The sequence below is a fragment of the Lampetra fluviatilis genome, chromosome 38, assembly GCF_964198595.1.
Source record: "Lampetra fluviatilis chromosome 38, kcLamFluv1.1, whole genome shotgun sequence".
Lineage (NCBI taxonomy): Eukaryota > Metazoa > Chordata > Hyperoartia > Petromyzontiformes > Petromyzontidae > Lampetra > Lampetra fluviatilis.
The window spans coordinates 10,895,569-10,911,526 of record NC_136312.1 but is presented as its reverse complement, the minus strand read 5'-3'; the positions used below and the strand labels follow the sequence as shown (position 1 = coordinate 10,911,526).

Here is a 15,958-nt window from a genome sequence, read left to right as displayed (position 1 = left end):
TTTCCAAAAAATAACACATGTCCAGAGACCTGTGTGTCAATCCACTGCTTGCCAGCCGTGAGCGATATTTAACCATACTTCACCACGCTGGTGAAGGTGGGGCACGAATGGAGTTTGCTGCACTGGCCCCTACTGCCCACAACTCCTATTACACCCGTCTGATATGCAAGGTGGTCAACCCATACCATGGAATGTCCACGCCCAGCTCTGCTTAGCTTCAGATGGTCTGGTGAGATTGGGTGCATTCTGGGTGATTTGGTCATAGGGCCAGTATTTAAGATAACCTTTTTACGTTACGTATAAAGTAGAACGGTTAACGAAGTGTATCTTTAACGTTGTCTGCTTGCTGCAAATGCTACGGTTCTGTTCGGCGCCCGAAACATTTGCTGGCACAGCCTAAATATAAACAGTAGAGAGAATCGCTTTGTTTGAATGCCAAGCACAACACTTCACGCATGATCGAAGACGTCAGCAGTCATCAATGTACAGTACGGGGAAGGGTGGTTTCATCCAATTGAGCTGCCGGGTTGAAGAGCTAAACGGATGAATAAATTGCACGAGTCATTGCATTCTGGAACCAAATAGCATTGGTGCAGCGTGTATATGTTACTATCTCAGTTGCTATCTCAGTTTACTGAGAGAGTAATTGTCTACATACAATGTGTGTGTGTGTTGGGAACAATAACAACGTCATACATTTTATCCGAGCAGCGTTTTCACTGGGCCACACAATCGGCGATACTTCACCGATTCTTTTCAAACTCACCTCTTGCTGCGGAACGTATAAACTAATGAATGCTATTAAATACAAGACACGTACAACGTGGTCTCAAAGTAATGTGTGGTTAATAAGCAGGAGAGGACAACAAAATAAACACACATAAGCAGTTAAAAAAAATGAATTTTCAATCTAGATTTAAAAGTGCACAGCTCCACAGTGACGTCTTAACATCGAAACGAAGAGCGTTCCAGACGGCCGCAGAAGCATCTGAAAGCGTGCGATGCAGTGACCGTCCTTGTTCGATGGTGAGCCAAAAGCTGCTGCAAGGATGACCACCGGAGCTCGCGTGGTGGTTCGCGTTCCTTGGCGATATGAGCAAGGTGTTGTGGTTCATTTGTGCCAAGCACTTTATGTAGAATGAGTGCGACCTTCCAATGCATTCGTTGAGCAACCAGAATGCATTCATTCATAATACATGATGTTGCCTGCTCCACAATCACTGTCGGGGCCCTAAGAACATTGGTGTTGTGCTATGCTTGCAGACTGTGCGTGATGAACAAGCAAGGCATATGTTTTTAAACACATCAAATACAATTTTACAATTTGGCAATATACCAGACAGGCATCTTTTCTGTTATGCACCAAATTATATTTTCCTGTGCCAAACCTGACTTAGGGGCCCCATGCTATTTCTCTTTTCCTTTTATATATGTATACACATATGTAGACATTTCTGGTAAATGAATGTGAATAAAAAAAAATTGTATTCCAATTATAACACAGTATGCTTCTAAAATGACTGTCCTAATGTTTGCCAATGATTTTAGCCAAATCAAACCCCCCCTCCCCCCGATGTCAGAATGTGACTAACAACGCATGTGAATATAGTGGGGAGATTAAAGTTTGGGGCAGATTTAAGGGAGAGAAGGAGGAAGTCATACATTTATTTTCATATACATATTTTTTTTTATAGGATAACAATATTCATTGGAGCGACGCCAGTTGCCCGTGCTTCAATCGATAATCGACGATTCACTCAGCGATTGAACTGATCGTCACGACTTTGGGAGGGGGGGGGGGTCACGAATTGACTCGGGAATCGATGACTGTCAGGGTGTTCCGTCTCACCTGCACCGCCTGACCTGTCGGCGCCGTAATCGTGCACCCGTCAGCGGCCCCCAACCTTGTTGGCACCAGGGACCGGTTTCGTGGAAGACAATTTTTTCACGAACCGGTGGGGGGGGGGGGGTCATCATTGGGTCTTTCCCCCTTTTAAAAGAAGCTCTCCAGCGACGTTTGTGTTTTACTCATTCTGGCTACTGGGGGTTAGAGCTTGTGGGCTCACCAACACTGTGACTGAGACAAGTGCGCAGTGCGGGAAAGAGGCGCGGACAGAAGTGGTAAATAAAATAATGGGGGCGGGCCACGCTCGGACTCACCGCTCTCATCTCCTGCTGTGCGGCTCGGTTCCTAACAGGCCAAGGACCGGTACTGGTCCGCGGCCCTGATGCACCTCGTCTGTCCTGCATGGCCTGTGCTATCACCGCCTGTCCTCTCATCGTCATCATCGCCACTGCCATCTCTCGTGGTCATCGCGCGTGTCGTCCACATGTGCTATGAAGTAGGGCCGTTGCCCGAAACGTCGCCGATTCCGTTTTTCTTTTGTTCCCTTTTAAGGCAGTTCTATTCCCTTACTGCGTATGGTAGCAATGTGTTCAGGATGAAAGTGTCAATGTCGAAGTCTGCTGGCTGCGACAAGAGAGAGAGTTGGCGCAGTTTTGCAATTCCTTCTTCATTAAAGGAGTTGCAGACCAACAATCGTTTACTATATGGTTACTACGAGTCTCTATGGGTCTCTGTGTATCTCTTTATAGGTCTCTATGCGTTTCTATGGGTTTACTACATGATACATAGTTTGGGTAGCATGGCTACAATCGCCCTGCTGTGAGTTGACTTTAATTTTCCATTCCTGAAGGAGATGTATGCATCGGGCTGGTGATGTTCCAATGCAGTTGATTGGTAACATTACCAGCGTCTTCGAGGAATGTAAAAAGGCAGTGTCATTGACGAAGGTCCAGTGTTTTTTGTACCTTTTGCTTGTGCGCCGTTGCCAATGCAGCAGCGGTATCATCAAATTATACGTTTAAAGGGCAGACGGCACATGAGTTTGCACGAATGCAAAATACAAAAAAATTGTAACGAACGCGTGCCCATAACCGAGAGCGAAAATAACTCATTTCGGTCGACGATTCTCCGTCGCCCCGTACCTGCATTTCACTCTCTGACTGCAGCTTTTGGCGCACGTCTCAGCGGAGACGTATTCCAGGACTGTGGTGGTCACTTTGCTCAGCTCGGTGCGGCACAAGCGACGGTATGAGTTGAGCTCGCTTCTCTGTGCTGGAGGTGGTGGGGGGGGGACAACACAAAGTAGACCAAATCCATCGAAACGTTTCGGTACAAACAACATCTGTTTTTTCCGTATATAACAAACGTGGGTTGGTCAATATGTTCTCATCAACCACGTGGGCCATGGTCAATCCACCGAACTCTCGCAGTCATGCGGTGGAACGCTCCGCGTGGTACCCGCACGCGCGCAAATTTCACGCTCCATCTCCAAGGTAGACGATCTCTTGGAGAGGGGGGGGCCTCCTTTTGGAGTCGCCTCACAGTATTAGTCAATGTGACACGCTTCAGGTGAGAAATGTTGAGTTTTTTAAATACCGTAACATTGCTTTTCTGGCAAAAGACACTCTCTCTTTCAAGCTATACGGAAATTCACAACAAAGCAAGAACTCAAGGTAAAATATTTTTAAACTATAGAGTAAAAGCTGATATTATAAATAACGTGTTGGATTGTAAGAATGAGCTACACACATGAATGGCCACCGCAATCCTCTCCACCTACACCCATCGTGATGTTGGGGAACTCCAGACCGATGATGATGACGACTACTACATTCTCTGTGCTGTTGATAAAACATCTCACTGGTTAAGTGAAAGCCTGTGTGTGTGTGTGCTAATCTGTTGTCACGAGTATTCGTATTGCTCAGCCATCCCGACATTTAGTCATGTAATATAAAATACGAGGCATGTCTTGCAGATGGTATGCATCGCAGGTGTATATATGTGAAGATATATATTGTTATTAAGTTGCCAAGCGCCTTTTTGGAGCATCTCAAAGACGGGGGGGGGACAAATTAGGTACAATTCTACAGATTTTCCTCTGCATAACAAGTAGTCATAATTTTATTTACAAAGTGGCATTTAATTAAGGATCTCAAAGCACTATACAAGACACAGCAGCAGCAGCAGCAGACACTCAGCATAAACATGATATAATGAATACTTTTAAATAATCAATTTTCTAAATAACTAGTAAACGCTCATTAATTATCTGATAACACTTTAATATATAGAGGACTACAGAGCTTGGATGAGGGGCGGGGGTGTAGATTTCAGGGTACATTTGCCTCTCCGCAAAATTGTCTCTCCGCAAATGTATTCTGACATTCCAGTACGTTCACCCAGCTACGCAGTGGGAACTAATTGTGCAAGTTTCTTGACTGATTGTGCAAGTTTCTTGACTGCCCCGACCTCAGCAGTACAAATGGGCACAACACAGATATTGGATCGGCACATCGCGTGTGGTGCGGTGAAGCGTGGGGGTTTGCCAATGATTCCAAGACGTCTGGCAAGAATGGAAGGGTAGGCCAAATACCCTCTAGGAAGGCTCTCCAGAGCTCCGTCGAGTGGATGCTCTTGGTGTGCACAAGCAATTGCAGGGGCCGCACCTTTAACGTAGACTTATTTTGCCTCTTAGCTTCTGGTAACACGACTCATGTGTCACCACAGACTAATACCTCCGATCTGCTGGGGAGCACGGATTGTATTATACATCGTCGTGCGGATATTAGGAAGAAAATGCAGATCTATTTTGAGATGCAGATAATAGGAAGAGCAGATAATCGATCAGATAAGAGGAGTTTAATCTAAAAAGAAGCACAAAAGGTAGAAACGGCTCGGAGTAGGTTAAACATCTTGTAACCCTTACATGCAGAGAAACACATTGTAATATTTAATACCCATGTCACCAATCTTTATACAACACCCGGCGCATACGGGCAGCTGACTGGACATTGTGATGCGTTTGGCACACCGGACATTTCAATCACTCGAAACGTGCACATTTGGGAGCAAACCCGATTAATCACGAGACCCCACACTCACCCAGAATGCTGAGAAGCGTCACATACGACGTGACGAACGCCGCTGTTGTCCTGTGGCCCATGGCGGAGGCCGCTGTATTGTGTGTGTGACAATCCGCGTTTTAGCCAGGGTCAATATTCAACCCTGACTCACTCTCAAAACACACACAAGCGGATCTCTGTCTCTCCCCTCTCTCTCTCTCAAAACACACACACGTGGCCTGGCCTCTGCTAAAACACACAAAGTTGGGTGCCTCCCTTTCCCCTCCCTCACTCTCAAAATACTGTAGACGTCCCTTTGAAGCCGCAAAGAGAACATTTTCACGAATGGTCCGATGACTTATTTTTCGTGAACATTCCCCCCACACCCCCCCGATTGGCAATGTAAACATTTTTCGGTTACTGCGCTCCATAAATAGTTTAATCTGTTACCGCATCGGTATTATCTTCAGCATTAACCCCAGCAATGGCAGGAACGGCGTTATCATGGTCATTGTTGACATCACTGTCAACATTATCACCATCACCATGTCCCATCACTTTGTTTTTCCTCGATGGCGCATAACTTCCTTGCGCTAGACTGGAAGTTCCAGTTATCATATCCGAAGTTACGTGAAAGTTGGCTCCCATGGGGCTGCTCCTTGATGTCTGCCATCGTGAGAGCCAATATTGCAGCCTCCAATGTGGGCTCTTGACATGCGCCTCCCACCAGGGAGATGGAACGATGGAATCAGCATGTGTGGTGGTGCTCGGTGATTACGTCGCACATTTGTGAGCGATGTAAATGGACTGGGGACGACTTCATTCAGCAGTGGAATCGCCACGGCTGAATGTGATGAATGTTGTAGCCACGCAGATACTGGAATGTGTTTGGCCAGTTGTTACATTTTCATAAGCTTGGAAAATGGAGAGCCAGGAGAAAACCCAAACAAACCATGGAATAACAATAACACAACTTGCTGTATATACGGATATGGATATTGCTAAGTGGATTGATTGTACCTTGTGCTAACAAGAACACATCTTTCTACAATGCAATATTCCACTAACATTATGTTACTTTTAATATAAATGAGTGTATTTTGCAGTCAAACTTTGAGATTATTTAAAGGGATTTATCTGTTAACCAGAACCTACTATTAAATAACCATTTACATTCCGATTTTAAAACTGGTCATCAGAACACATTTAAAAACTTTAATTCGATTCTCATCACCAGGCCCCGTTGTGTAAACGAGTACAGTCCTCAACAACCACTATTATCCACTCTGCCTCTCTGTCTTTTCCATTTATGCGCCATGAATAAGAGCAAATTGGCCAAAACCATCATCGAGCAACGTGTTGTGGTTACATTTGTTGTTAATTGTGCTTGTTGTAAGCAGTACCCACGCACACTGCAAGACAAACCCATCACAGCACCGGCAGCATCACCGTGAGTTTAATTTTTGTTTTGCTCTACTGCCATCTACTGGTCACAGCCGTGAGCCCACCACTCAGTTCTAAAGCAGATTGCGTCTTTCGCCGCATCTCGTTGCCCCCTGTGCGAGTACTTGGTGCGGCGTGGAGTAAACATCGCCACTGGGGGAGACAAAGGCGGCCGGGCGTGGTGGTGCTGGCCTGGCCAACCCACCGAGCCTCGTGTGCCACAGTGGGGGCCTTCATAGCTGCTGCTGCTGCTGCTACTCGCTAGCAGCACTTGCCCCCAACAGCTTGTTCGGGCTACACGGGGCGCGGGGGGGGGGTGGATCGTTGTTGTGGGTTTCAAGTGGTGGTGGTGGTGCATCTGCCAGCCATCTCACGCCAGTCGACCCGTGGCAATCGCCGGGTTGTCTGTTCCGTGACCTCCTCTGCCAGCGCGGGCCGAGCCCTCGGCACTTGACGTGGCCTCAAAGTGCACCTAGCCTGGCGCAAAACGCGCGGTGGAGTGTCTCGATCGCACGCATCTTGTCGCTCCCCTCGTCACCGCCGCGTCTGGATCACGCACCGTGGTTGCCGTCTTACGGTACGTGCACAGTGATGAAGTGGCATCTAATTCTGTTGTTGCACTGCTGTGTTCACACGTACATGTGCGTGTGTAGGGAGTGGTGGCGCAGTGGTTAGCGCGCTGTTGCTACCAGCCGAGATGAACTCAACAAGAGGTCGAATTTCTCACCACCACCACCACGGCGAACATTGCGAGCGATCGATATCCGCATCCAGTGCCGGATTAAGCTCGTGCGGGGCCTGTAACCATAAATAAATAAAAATATTGAAACACATTTTTTTGACTTGCATAGTAAATTAATTGTATTTGTTTATTTGCTATACAGCCAGATAATACGACAAATCGCTAACCTTATGAAAGTTGAAGGCGGTATAGTACTATCGTAATAGAGCAAGTGCAGAATCACTCAACCGGAGTTGATAGCTTGAACGCATTTAGCGCGGGGCCCTTGAAAGTGCGGGGCCCGGAGCATTTGCTGCTTTTGCTACGAGAATAATCCGGCACTGACCTCAGTCGTGGGCCTCCACTAGGTCATCTCAGACGTAAATGAGTGCCTTGGGCGCGGTGTTTAAAACGTTAACGGCAGTCAATCGCTTGCTCGTTGTTACATTGCATTTCTAAAACACGAGACAGGTTTGGGAGGCCTCCTTCATCCCTGCAGCAGTTTGATCGTAGCCGATGGCGAAGAGATGATTGTCGGTGATGGTGTGGCGATCCCGGTGTTACTCAAGTTCCATTGCTTGCCACAAATACACCACCAACAACAAAGTCACTCTGAACCTGGCCTAACTTCTCACGAAGGTTAGATCAGCTTGAATTAACTCACTGGTGCAGTATCTAAACATCATTGGTGACACTAAATTCGACCAGGTGTCATCCTAGAGACCTAGACCTTAGGTACACAAAACCCCTCTTGTGATATTTCCAGCGTTAATAGGTTCTCGCTAACAGCAGTAGCCTCAACTGTATGGCTTTCCTTGGGATGTTTGTACATTCAATGTCTAAATTGATGCCTGACTTTGTTATTTTTTTACCCCTCAGGTGGCTTATCACATGGAATTTGCTTTCTTCAAACGCATATTTGGAAGCTGGCACTGAGATGTTTCAAGGCGTAACAGTGAAGCGTGAAGATGATGCTGGTGAGATGCCTCGGTTTTCTTCCCTGAGCCACCGTGGGTATTACCACGATAAATGTAATCTTTTAGGGGATTTTGGTAAGTCTTTCGATGCTGCATTGTTGGTTCATCAATTCAACAATCAATGGCAAGCCGTAGTATAAATCCACCGGTCACTTGGATTAATCTCTCGGCGCAGCAGTTTTAACAACAGTGCACGTTTTTGAAATCCCCTCGACTTTGCCTACCCATCAGTATAAATGGGTACAACCACAGTGATTAATGTGGTCCTCCCGAGATATCCGGTCAGTGTGGAAGAGAAGACCAAAATACCCCCTCAAAGGGGTCCTCAGGAGCTCGCTCTAATGTTGGCCCTTTCGCCACCAGTGATGTGAGCAAGCAATGTTTTTCAAGGCACAGCTCGGTTTTTAAGTAACCCAGCATAGTGATAATACGTAAAAAGTATACAAGATTTATATGTTAAGGAAAAGCAAACATCTTTAAATTCCTGGGCATGGCCCAAGAGTAAATGCAACAGTTGTACACTCCACAGCTACCAAATTCACTCAAAATGCACCCAATAACGTAGGGTTGACCCAGAATAGCGCTTGGATGGATGACCACCATGCATAAAACATTCATCAGACTGCTGCGGAACGACATTGCCATCATAGGCGAGTGCAGCAGAGAGGAATTGACGGGAGAAACGCATGTTTAGGAAGTCGATGGGTTATTATTGTATCACGAGACCCCGAGAGAATGGCGATGACTTGGGAGTCATTCATGTAGCAGTGGATGAAGCATGCATGATCAGGATCGTGATGATGTGTGCTGTTATTGCCCAAGTGCTGCCATGCAAGCAAGATGTTGACGACAACCCCAGCTCTGGGATTGTGCAAGTAGTGGTGGTGAAGGATGAAGAGATAACCACAGGTGAGATCTACCTGCCCAGTTTTGTTTATTCACCACTGCTTCCACTTCTCTGGCTACCAGATTGTCTGTGGTTCCTCACTGGTTGTGAGATGCAATTTGCATTAACGATGCTATATAAAAGATATATAATCACAATGTATTTGTATTTTTAAATGAGGTCAAGAGATCATGATTTTGTCTTGCTTTGACAGCAGGAGTTTTGGACCCTTTACCGCCAAATGTTACTCTGAATGCACACTTGGTTACTTACTCTCTGAAGCAGTGCAGTAGACCGCTGTTATGGTTTTCCAAAAGACAGCTCCACTATCCCCCCCCCCACCCTATCCGAGAGGATCTGGATCCTGGCTTGATTTGCTCTCAAGGGCTCGTGCTTACATCAAGCTTCTACTGTATCCCATCTTACATCTTGCCGGTACTTCCATCCCCAATTATGTTGTCCTCATGTGGGGGCTTCACATTGTGCGATAGCGTATTTTAACCTAGCGATGGTTTTTGTTTCAACATTGTGTAGCAGATGAAGAGGAAGAAAAAGAAACACGACCCCTGTGCAGGGAGTGCGGGAAGGACGATGTTAAACGCTTCAAAATGAAGACCTATCGAGTTAAATTTGCCGGCCAGACGCTGCAAGCCTGCACGCAATGCGGGAAGACGCTTAAAGACACCACGTCATGCATCAATAGGCAGTCGAAGAAGACAAACACTGGAGAGACGCGACGCTTCCGTGCATCGAGCAGGAAGGTTTCCGCACCGGTTGAGAAGTCGGGAACGCATGAGTTGACGAACGCGACCGACGTGAGGATGCACTCGTGCAAAAAGTGTGGGAAGGTATTTTCAAACAACTCTAATTTAGTGAGGCATGCCGTGGCGCATGGTGGCAAGCATCCGCATGTGTGCAAGGAGTGTGGAAAGGGGTTTTTGTATCACTACCGATTAAAGGCACATTCCAGAATACACACTGGTGAGTGGCCGCACGTGTGCAAGCAGTGTGGGAAGGGGTTTTCTCGTATCGCCGATTTAGAGAGGCACTCCAAAACACACGCTGGTGAAAAGACACACGTTTGCAAGGACTGTGGGAAGGCGTTTGTACGGTATTCCAATTTCCAGAGGCACTCTATAATGCACACTGACGTGAAGCCATGCATTTGCAAGGACTGTGGAAAGGCATTTCCACACAGTTATGGTTTAAAGATGCACTCTAAAGTGCACATCGGTGCACGCCCATACATATGCAAGGATTGTGGGAAGCAATTTTTGCAGCGTTATCTTTTAGAAAGACACTCCAGAACGCATACGGGTGAAAAGCCGTACGTGTGCAAGATGTGCGGCATGAGATTTTCACAGCGCTACAGTTTAAATACGCACTCTCTAGTCCACTCGGGCAAGTGGCCACACGTGTGTCAGGAGTGCGGGAAGGGCTTCTTGCAGCTTTGTATTTTAGAGAGACACTCGAGAACGCACGCTGGCCTTAAGCCATACGTGTGCAAGGATTGCGGGAAGGAGTTTTCGCGGTGCGATTCTTTAAAGAGGCATTATAAAGCACACATCGGTGACTAAATATATTTAAATCCTTGAATGTTTTCATTGAATAAAGTCCACGGTTCGGAGCAATGAAAGTGGATAGACGTGATGAATTTCAAAGGGGCATTAATTTTGTTTGACAATAAAATGTTTCCATATTTGGTGTTCCTGAAATGATCACTCTGATTTTCGCTCATTGTGTAGATCATTACTTAATAGCCAGCTTAAACTTTCTCACGAATCACGAGTACATATTTAATTATTTATCATTGTTGTAATGATAGTCCTGAGCTTGTGTAACACATTTCAGCGGGGAACAACTTGAACTGTTGGCTCAATTACTAAGCTTGTGGAAGTGTGTCGGAAAATTACATTTCCCAGATCAAAAGGCACTATGGATAATTCCACGGTGACAGGAGACTAAGACCACTTGACCATGGCCGTGATAAGAGACATGTGCATGCATGCGTTGTGTGTTCCCGACAAGTTGTATCCGGCTTGACAAAAGCACTGATATAACATCACTGCCTCTTGGCCAAAAACAGTGGCTGTGGTACGGGTGGTAATATATTGTTGTATTCAAACAATTGTTGCATTCAAATGTCTGTGAAATTAAAATGGAGTTGTACATTTTCTGCGAACGTTTTTGTTTGTTTGGTATGGGTGTATATTTTAAGTGACAGTAATTTGCACATCCTGTCCATGCCTAATCGAGATTTGAAGCTTTCGTGACTGCACGTTGGTATAAAATAACGTTGGTATAAAATAAATCACGACGTTTCGATTGCAACACAAGCAATCATCATCAGGTGGGAAAACCATACCTGTAAACCCCTTATCAGTGCCTCCCTCATTACAGACGAATTCAAACCTTATTGGTCACCCCGTGCCCCCGATACATCTCAACGTTCATCCTACAGTCCCATCACAAGGAAAAAACACAAACAAATAGACAAAAACATTTTTTGCCCGTATTGAAACGGCTGTACACTGCATGGACCTGAAAACTCAGTCCCCCTGTACAAGAACACGGGTAAACCGTGATGGGTTGACAGCTTCGCCTTGTCAATGTCACTCCTGAATAAACATCGCCACGCGTGTTCTGGAGTTACTTGACCTCGACTCTACTGCCACCTTCTGGCGCGCTCACAGCCCTGCAACTCTGAACCTCGGGAGCACTTGGGGATGTTGCGTGGCGGTTCTAGCCGCATCTTGTCGCTTCGTGTCCCCTTCGCTGTCTTTAAATCCCCTTGAACAAAGATCTCGGCACACCGAGCCCTGATCAGCCGCACCGGCCGGGTTCACCTTCAACGCCCGCCCCTTTGTGTTGCAGAGCCCCTGTGGGTGCGGTTCGTCGCATTCGGACGCGATACAAAAATCTATGTCGTGAAAAGTGTGTACGTCGGACTCCAATAATCCGCGAATCCTGTAATTCGCGACGGTCGCAACGCTTCGCGAGATCCGAAAATCCGCGATTTTTTTTATTTAAATTCCCCGGTGGCGCAAAACCTCGTGCGAATTATGGCGCCACGGTCGTGCCGACCTCGAAATCCGCGGCACACCGCTGCAGATTAAAAACGACTCGCGGACGGCGGATTCCCGTAGGACTGGGGGCTAACGGTCAGTATTTAAGCAGCGAGTTTTACAATGCATTTTACACTACATTGCTGTTGTAAATTATCTCAAGTTGCGTGGTTCTTTAGATTCTCGAATATTGTATCAAGATTGTATAGGTGTTGGGGGGGGGGCAAGCTCCCCCCCCCCACCAATTTAGGCACCATTAATACTGGTAGGAACCTCCTGGTTACACCAGCCCACAGGAGATTATTGTGTCCGTCCGTCGTGCAGGGAGGGGCTGGGTGGGGAGGGAGGGGCTGGGTGGGGTGGGGCTGGGGGGGGGTGGGGCTGGGTGGGGAGGGGCTGGTCACCCCGTGGTGCGCTTATAAAACTCAACGTTTAACCTACTCACGCCGGCTTGTGCCCGCATATTTGCGGAATACACCACGCCGCCGTTGACCCTGGCCATTGACCGAGCAACCCAACGTTCCTACCAGCTCCCTCCGCAGGAATGTGTTTTATTTTGTAGTTGCCACTGGTTCTTCATGTTCTGCAAATGTAGATGCCACTGGTTCTTCATGGTCTGTAGATGTAGATGCCACTGGTTCTTCATGTTCTGCAGATGTAGATGCCACTGGTTCGTCATGTTCTGTAGATGCCACTGGTTCGTCATGTTCTGTAGGTGTAGATGCCACTGGTTCTTCATGTTCTGCAGATGTAGTTGCCACTGGTTCTTCATGATCTGTAGATGTAGATGCCACTGGTTCTTCATGTTCTGCAGATGTAGATGCCACTGGTTCTTCATGGTCTGTAGATGTAGATGCCACTGGTTATTCATGTTCTGCAGATGTAGATGCCACTGGTACTTCATGTTCTGCAGATGTAGATACCACTGGTTCTTCATGTTCTGCAGATGTAGATGCCACTGGTTCTACATGTTCTGTAGATGCCACTGGTTTAATGTTCTGCAGAGATGTAGATGCCACCACCACCATCTATTGTGCGGCGGTTGAACTCACGACTATCGGTCCAAACAGGCAACTGTACATATGGACAGGTTTGTTCGTGTCTCTGAAAGTTCGTGAGTCGAATGTTCATAAGTAGAGGAGTCCCTGTATTTTGTCTCTTTATGTGGCGGTGTGCGTGTAGGTGTGTGCCAATTGTGAGTGGTCTGTGGCCGTATTGGTGATTCTATTTAATTAAATTAACTGATATAATTATTTGGTTATCTGTACTTACAGATTTTCAATCAGAAGAAGACAAACCAAGACACGAAGAGAGACGAACCAAAGGAAGATATAAAAGAGTACCTTATACAGTACAGCGCTGTACTGTATAGTGATGTACACGCGCTTATTTTTTTCCGCCAATGCAGAATAAATCTATTTTGCAGGAGGGGGAAACGATAACAAGGAGAAGGGAGAGAAGGGAGGGAAGGGAGGGAATAGGGGAAACAAAGAGAAGGGAGCAAGTGTAGAAGCAGGGAGGAGGAGAAGACAAGCAAAGATGTCTTCAGGGCAAGGCAGCAAGGGCCAGACAAAAGCCAAACGAGTCTTCCTTTCCCTCGAAAAGAAAATTGAAGTCCTGGAAAAGATCAGGACTGGAAGATCCCTCCAAGCTATTGCAGCCGATTACAACATTGGCTACACCACCGTCCGAGACATCCGCGACAACGCGGATAAAATCTCCAAGTTCTTTTCGGAACTTCAGAGTGCAAACGCCACAAAGAAGCGCAAGACCACCCGCTCGGCTGACAACAAGGAACTCGATGCCAAGCTGTACGAGTGGTTCTTGCAGCAGCGTGCACAGGGCCACCCAGTGAGTGGCCCCATGCTGTGCGAGAAGGCCAAGGTCTTCTCTGCAAAGCTTCGGTCCAGGCAAGAAGGAGGCGACGAGGAGGAAGAGGAAACCTTCATGGCCAGCCAGGGGTGGCTGCGTTCCTTTAAGGAACGCCACGGCATCCGGCGCCTCTCCGTAGTCGGTGAACGCCCTGGGTCTGATGTCGATGCGGTCCGGGAATACATCGCTAGGTTCCAAGCGATGGTGGACGACAAAGGCCTATGCGCATCCCAAATTTATAATGCGGATGAGACGGGCCTGTTTTGGAAGTCGCTGCCTTCCAAAACATTGGCTTCCTGTTCGGAAGTGAATGCTGCCGGCTACAAATGTAGCAAGGAGGGCATGACAGTTCTGATGTGTGCCAATGCTTCGGGCACACATCAGCTTAAATTGACGTGCCTGGGTAAGTCAAAAAAGCTTGGGGCCCTCAAAGACCTCCCTGAGGACTGTCTTCCTGTCCATTATTATGGACAGAGGAAGGCCTGGATGGACCAGTTCACCTTCAAGGACTGGTTCTTCACCAAATTTGTTCCTGCCGTCCGTGACAATCTCTTCCGTGAGAAGTTGGGCTCGCGTGCAATCCTTGTAATTGACAACGCCCCGGCACATCCCTCCGGACAGACCCTGCAGACGCAAGATGGGCACATCACTGTTGAGTTCCTTCCGCCGAACGTGACCACTCTCTTACAGCCAATGGACCAGGGGGTGACCGCATTATTCAAATGCCTGTACAGGAAGGAGCTTCTACGGAAGCTTCTCGACATGGAAGATGAAGACCCAGAAACTCTCATCAGGCATTGGAGGGCTCTTTCTATTAAGGACGCCCTTTTTGTGGCCGCTTCTGCCTGGAGACACGTGCGGAGGGACATCCTCAACCGGTGCTGGAAGCCAATCTGGCCTGCTTCTTTTGTGCCCCAAGTCGACTTGGAAGAAGAGGATGAGCAGCTGTCACCTGTCGCCCTCCAAGAGTCGGCCAGAGAATGTCTCGCACTTCTGCACAACATTCCGGGCTGCAGCAGCACCAACCTGGAGGATGTCACCGAGTGGCTCTCCTCAAAAGACTCCGTGGACCCCGCCTGGCAGGAGAAAACGGAGGAGGAGATCCTGGCTGGCGTTGGCAGCGATGACGACGGGGAGGAAGAAGACGAGGCCACCGCAGAGGAGCAGGCTTTTGGAAGGACAACAAGGTGTGCGGCGGCCGTTAGCGCTTGCGATACTTTACTCGGCTACCTGGAGAATGCTCCTGTCCCCGAGAAGGAGCAGAGGAAACTTCTCATAAGGAGAATGAGGAACGAGATAGCACTGAGGCAATCGGCGCTACTTGGCCAAACCTCGATGTCAGGCTTTGTGGTACACGATACTGCTGCTGCTGCTGCTCATGGGACGCTAGTGCGGCGATCAAGGAAGCGGAGGCAGCCGTGCACAAAAGCTGCGGCCGCCGCCCCCAGGTTTCCCACACCGAGTACTTCTGGGTGGTCGTGAGCAGGTCGTCCCCGTGTGGCAACAAGTGGCAAGGAGGACATTTCTTACAGCTGGAGGATTAAGATAATGAGGGGAAATATTGTTTACTTATTGACTATGGCACAGTATTACTTGTTCTGTTTTGTCGCCAATTATCCACATTGGATAAATAGTCTCTTAATTAATTTTTTTTTTTAAATTGCTTTCTGTTTGTTCTGAGCGGATAAAGCACAACACTTAAAATGAGACGATAAAATGTGTTTTCTGTTCTGAACATCATCAGCGGATAAAGCATAACATTAAAGATGAAACGATTGAAATTTTTGTTTCCTCTGGCTTTATTGAGTGAAGAGTAAAAAAACACTTTTTTCTGTTCCGACTATCCACATTGGATAACTAGTCCCGAAAATAATTCCAATTCCTAAATAAAATGAAATTGTTGACGTCGCACAGACTTCCTGTGCTGACGTGTGGTTTAGTGACTGGCCGCGTGTGGAGGACTAACATTTATCTGCAGAAATTATCTTGAGAAATTATATTTTTACAATAACTGCATTTATTTATTAAACCAAAATTCCTTTTCAATATAAAGTGTGTATTGCTTGAAACCAAAGTTTATTTAAAC

At 47.2% G+C, this 15,958-nt stretch overlaps 3 protein-coding genes across 10 annotated transcripts in view; 2 read left to right on the top strand and 1 right to left on the bottom strand.

Moving 5' to 3' along the window:
* LOC144945650 (hepatocyte growth factor-like protein) overlaps positions 1-5,141 on the bottom strand; it is a 54,829-nt gene extending 49,688 nt beyond the window's left edge. For 2 of the 5 annotated variants that reach the window (XM_078874204.1, XM_078874205.1), the window contains exons 1-2: positions 4,949-5,139; positions 2,989-3,118 (exon numbers count right to left, since the gene is read on the bottom strand). In XM_078874204.1, coding sequence (XP_078730330.1) covers positions 2,989-3,118; positions 4,949-5,009 — 191 coding nt within the window. In that variant the 5' untranslated portion in view covers positions 5,010-5,139. Of the gene's footprint in view, positions 1-2,988; positions 3,119-4,948 lie in introns of all 5 variants that reach the window. The other 3 variants (XR_013639700.1, XM_078874206.1, XM_078874207.1) reach the window with 3 other exon arrangements.
* A 1,210-nt stretch (positions 5,142-6,351) lies between these two features.
* Positions 6,352-11,069, top strand: LOC144945644 (uncharacterized). 3 transcript variants are annotated; one of them, XM_078874191.1, is made up of 4 exons: positions 6,352-6,928; positions 7,952-8,049; positions 8,872-8,958; positions 9,470-11,069. In XM_078874191.1, exons 2-4 carry the CDS (start codon positions 8,010-8,012, stop codon positions 10,510-10,512), a joined length of 1,170 nt encoding a protein of 389 aa, XP_078730317.1. In that variant the 5' UTR covers positions 6,352-6,928; positions 7,952-8,009; the 3' UTR covers positions 10,513-11,069. The 3 variants fall into 3 exon arrangements, with proteins under 3 accessions (XP_078730317.1, XP_078730315.1, XP_078730316.1); XM_078874189.1 differs by lacking the exons at positions 6,352-6,928; positions 7,952-8,049 and having other exon boundaries at positions 8,573-8,958; XM_078874190.1 differs by lacking the exons at positions 6,352-6,928; positions 7,952-8,049 and having other exon boundaries at positions 8,574-8,958; positions 9,473-11,069.
* Positions 11,070-11,711: 642 nt separating this feature from the next.
* Positions 11,712-15,635, top strand: JRKL (JRK like). Of its 2 annotated transcripts, none has more exons than XM_078874309.1 (2): positions 11,712-11,820; positions 13,275-15,635. In XM_078874309.1, the coding sequence occupies exon 2, from the start codon at positions 13,540-13,542 to the stop codon at positions 15,352-15,354; it is 1,815 nt and encodes a 604-aa protein (XP_078730435.1). In that variant the 5' UTR covers positions 11,712-11,820; positions 13,275-13,539; the 3' UTR covers positions 15,355-15,635. The 2 variants fall into 2 exon arrangements, with proteins under 2 accessions (XP_078730435.1, XP_078730433.1); XM_078874307.1 differs by having other exon boundaries at positions 11,712-12,096.
* The last annotated feature ends 323 nt before the right edge of the window (positions 15,636-15,958 follow it).

What these genes read in the sequence shown, in the direction of transcription:
- LOC144945644 (XM_078874189.1), top strand. Translation starts at nt 8,736, where the DNA reads ATGTTTAGGAAGTCGATGGGTTATTATTGTATCACGAGACCCCGAGAG. An exon ending in GGATGAAGAGATAACCACAG is followed by an intron (nt 8,959 to 9,469) that starts GTGAGATCTACC and finishes AACATTGTGTAG; the next exon opens with CAGATGAAGAGGAAGAAAAA.
- JRKL (XM_078874309.1), top strand. Translation starts at nt 13,540, where the DNA reads ATGTCTTCAGGGCAAGGCAGCAAGGGCCAGACAAAAGCCAAACGAGTC.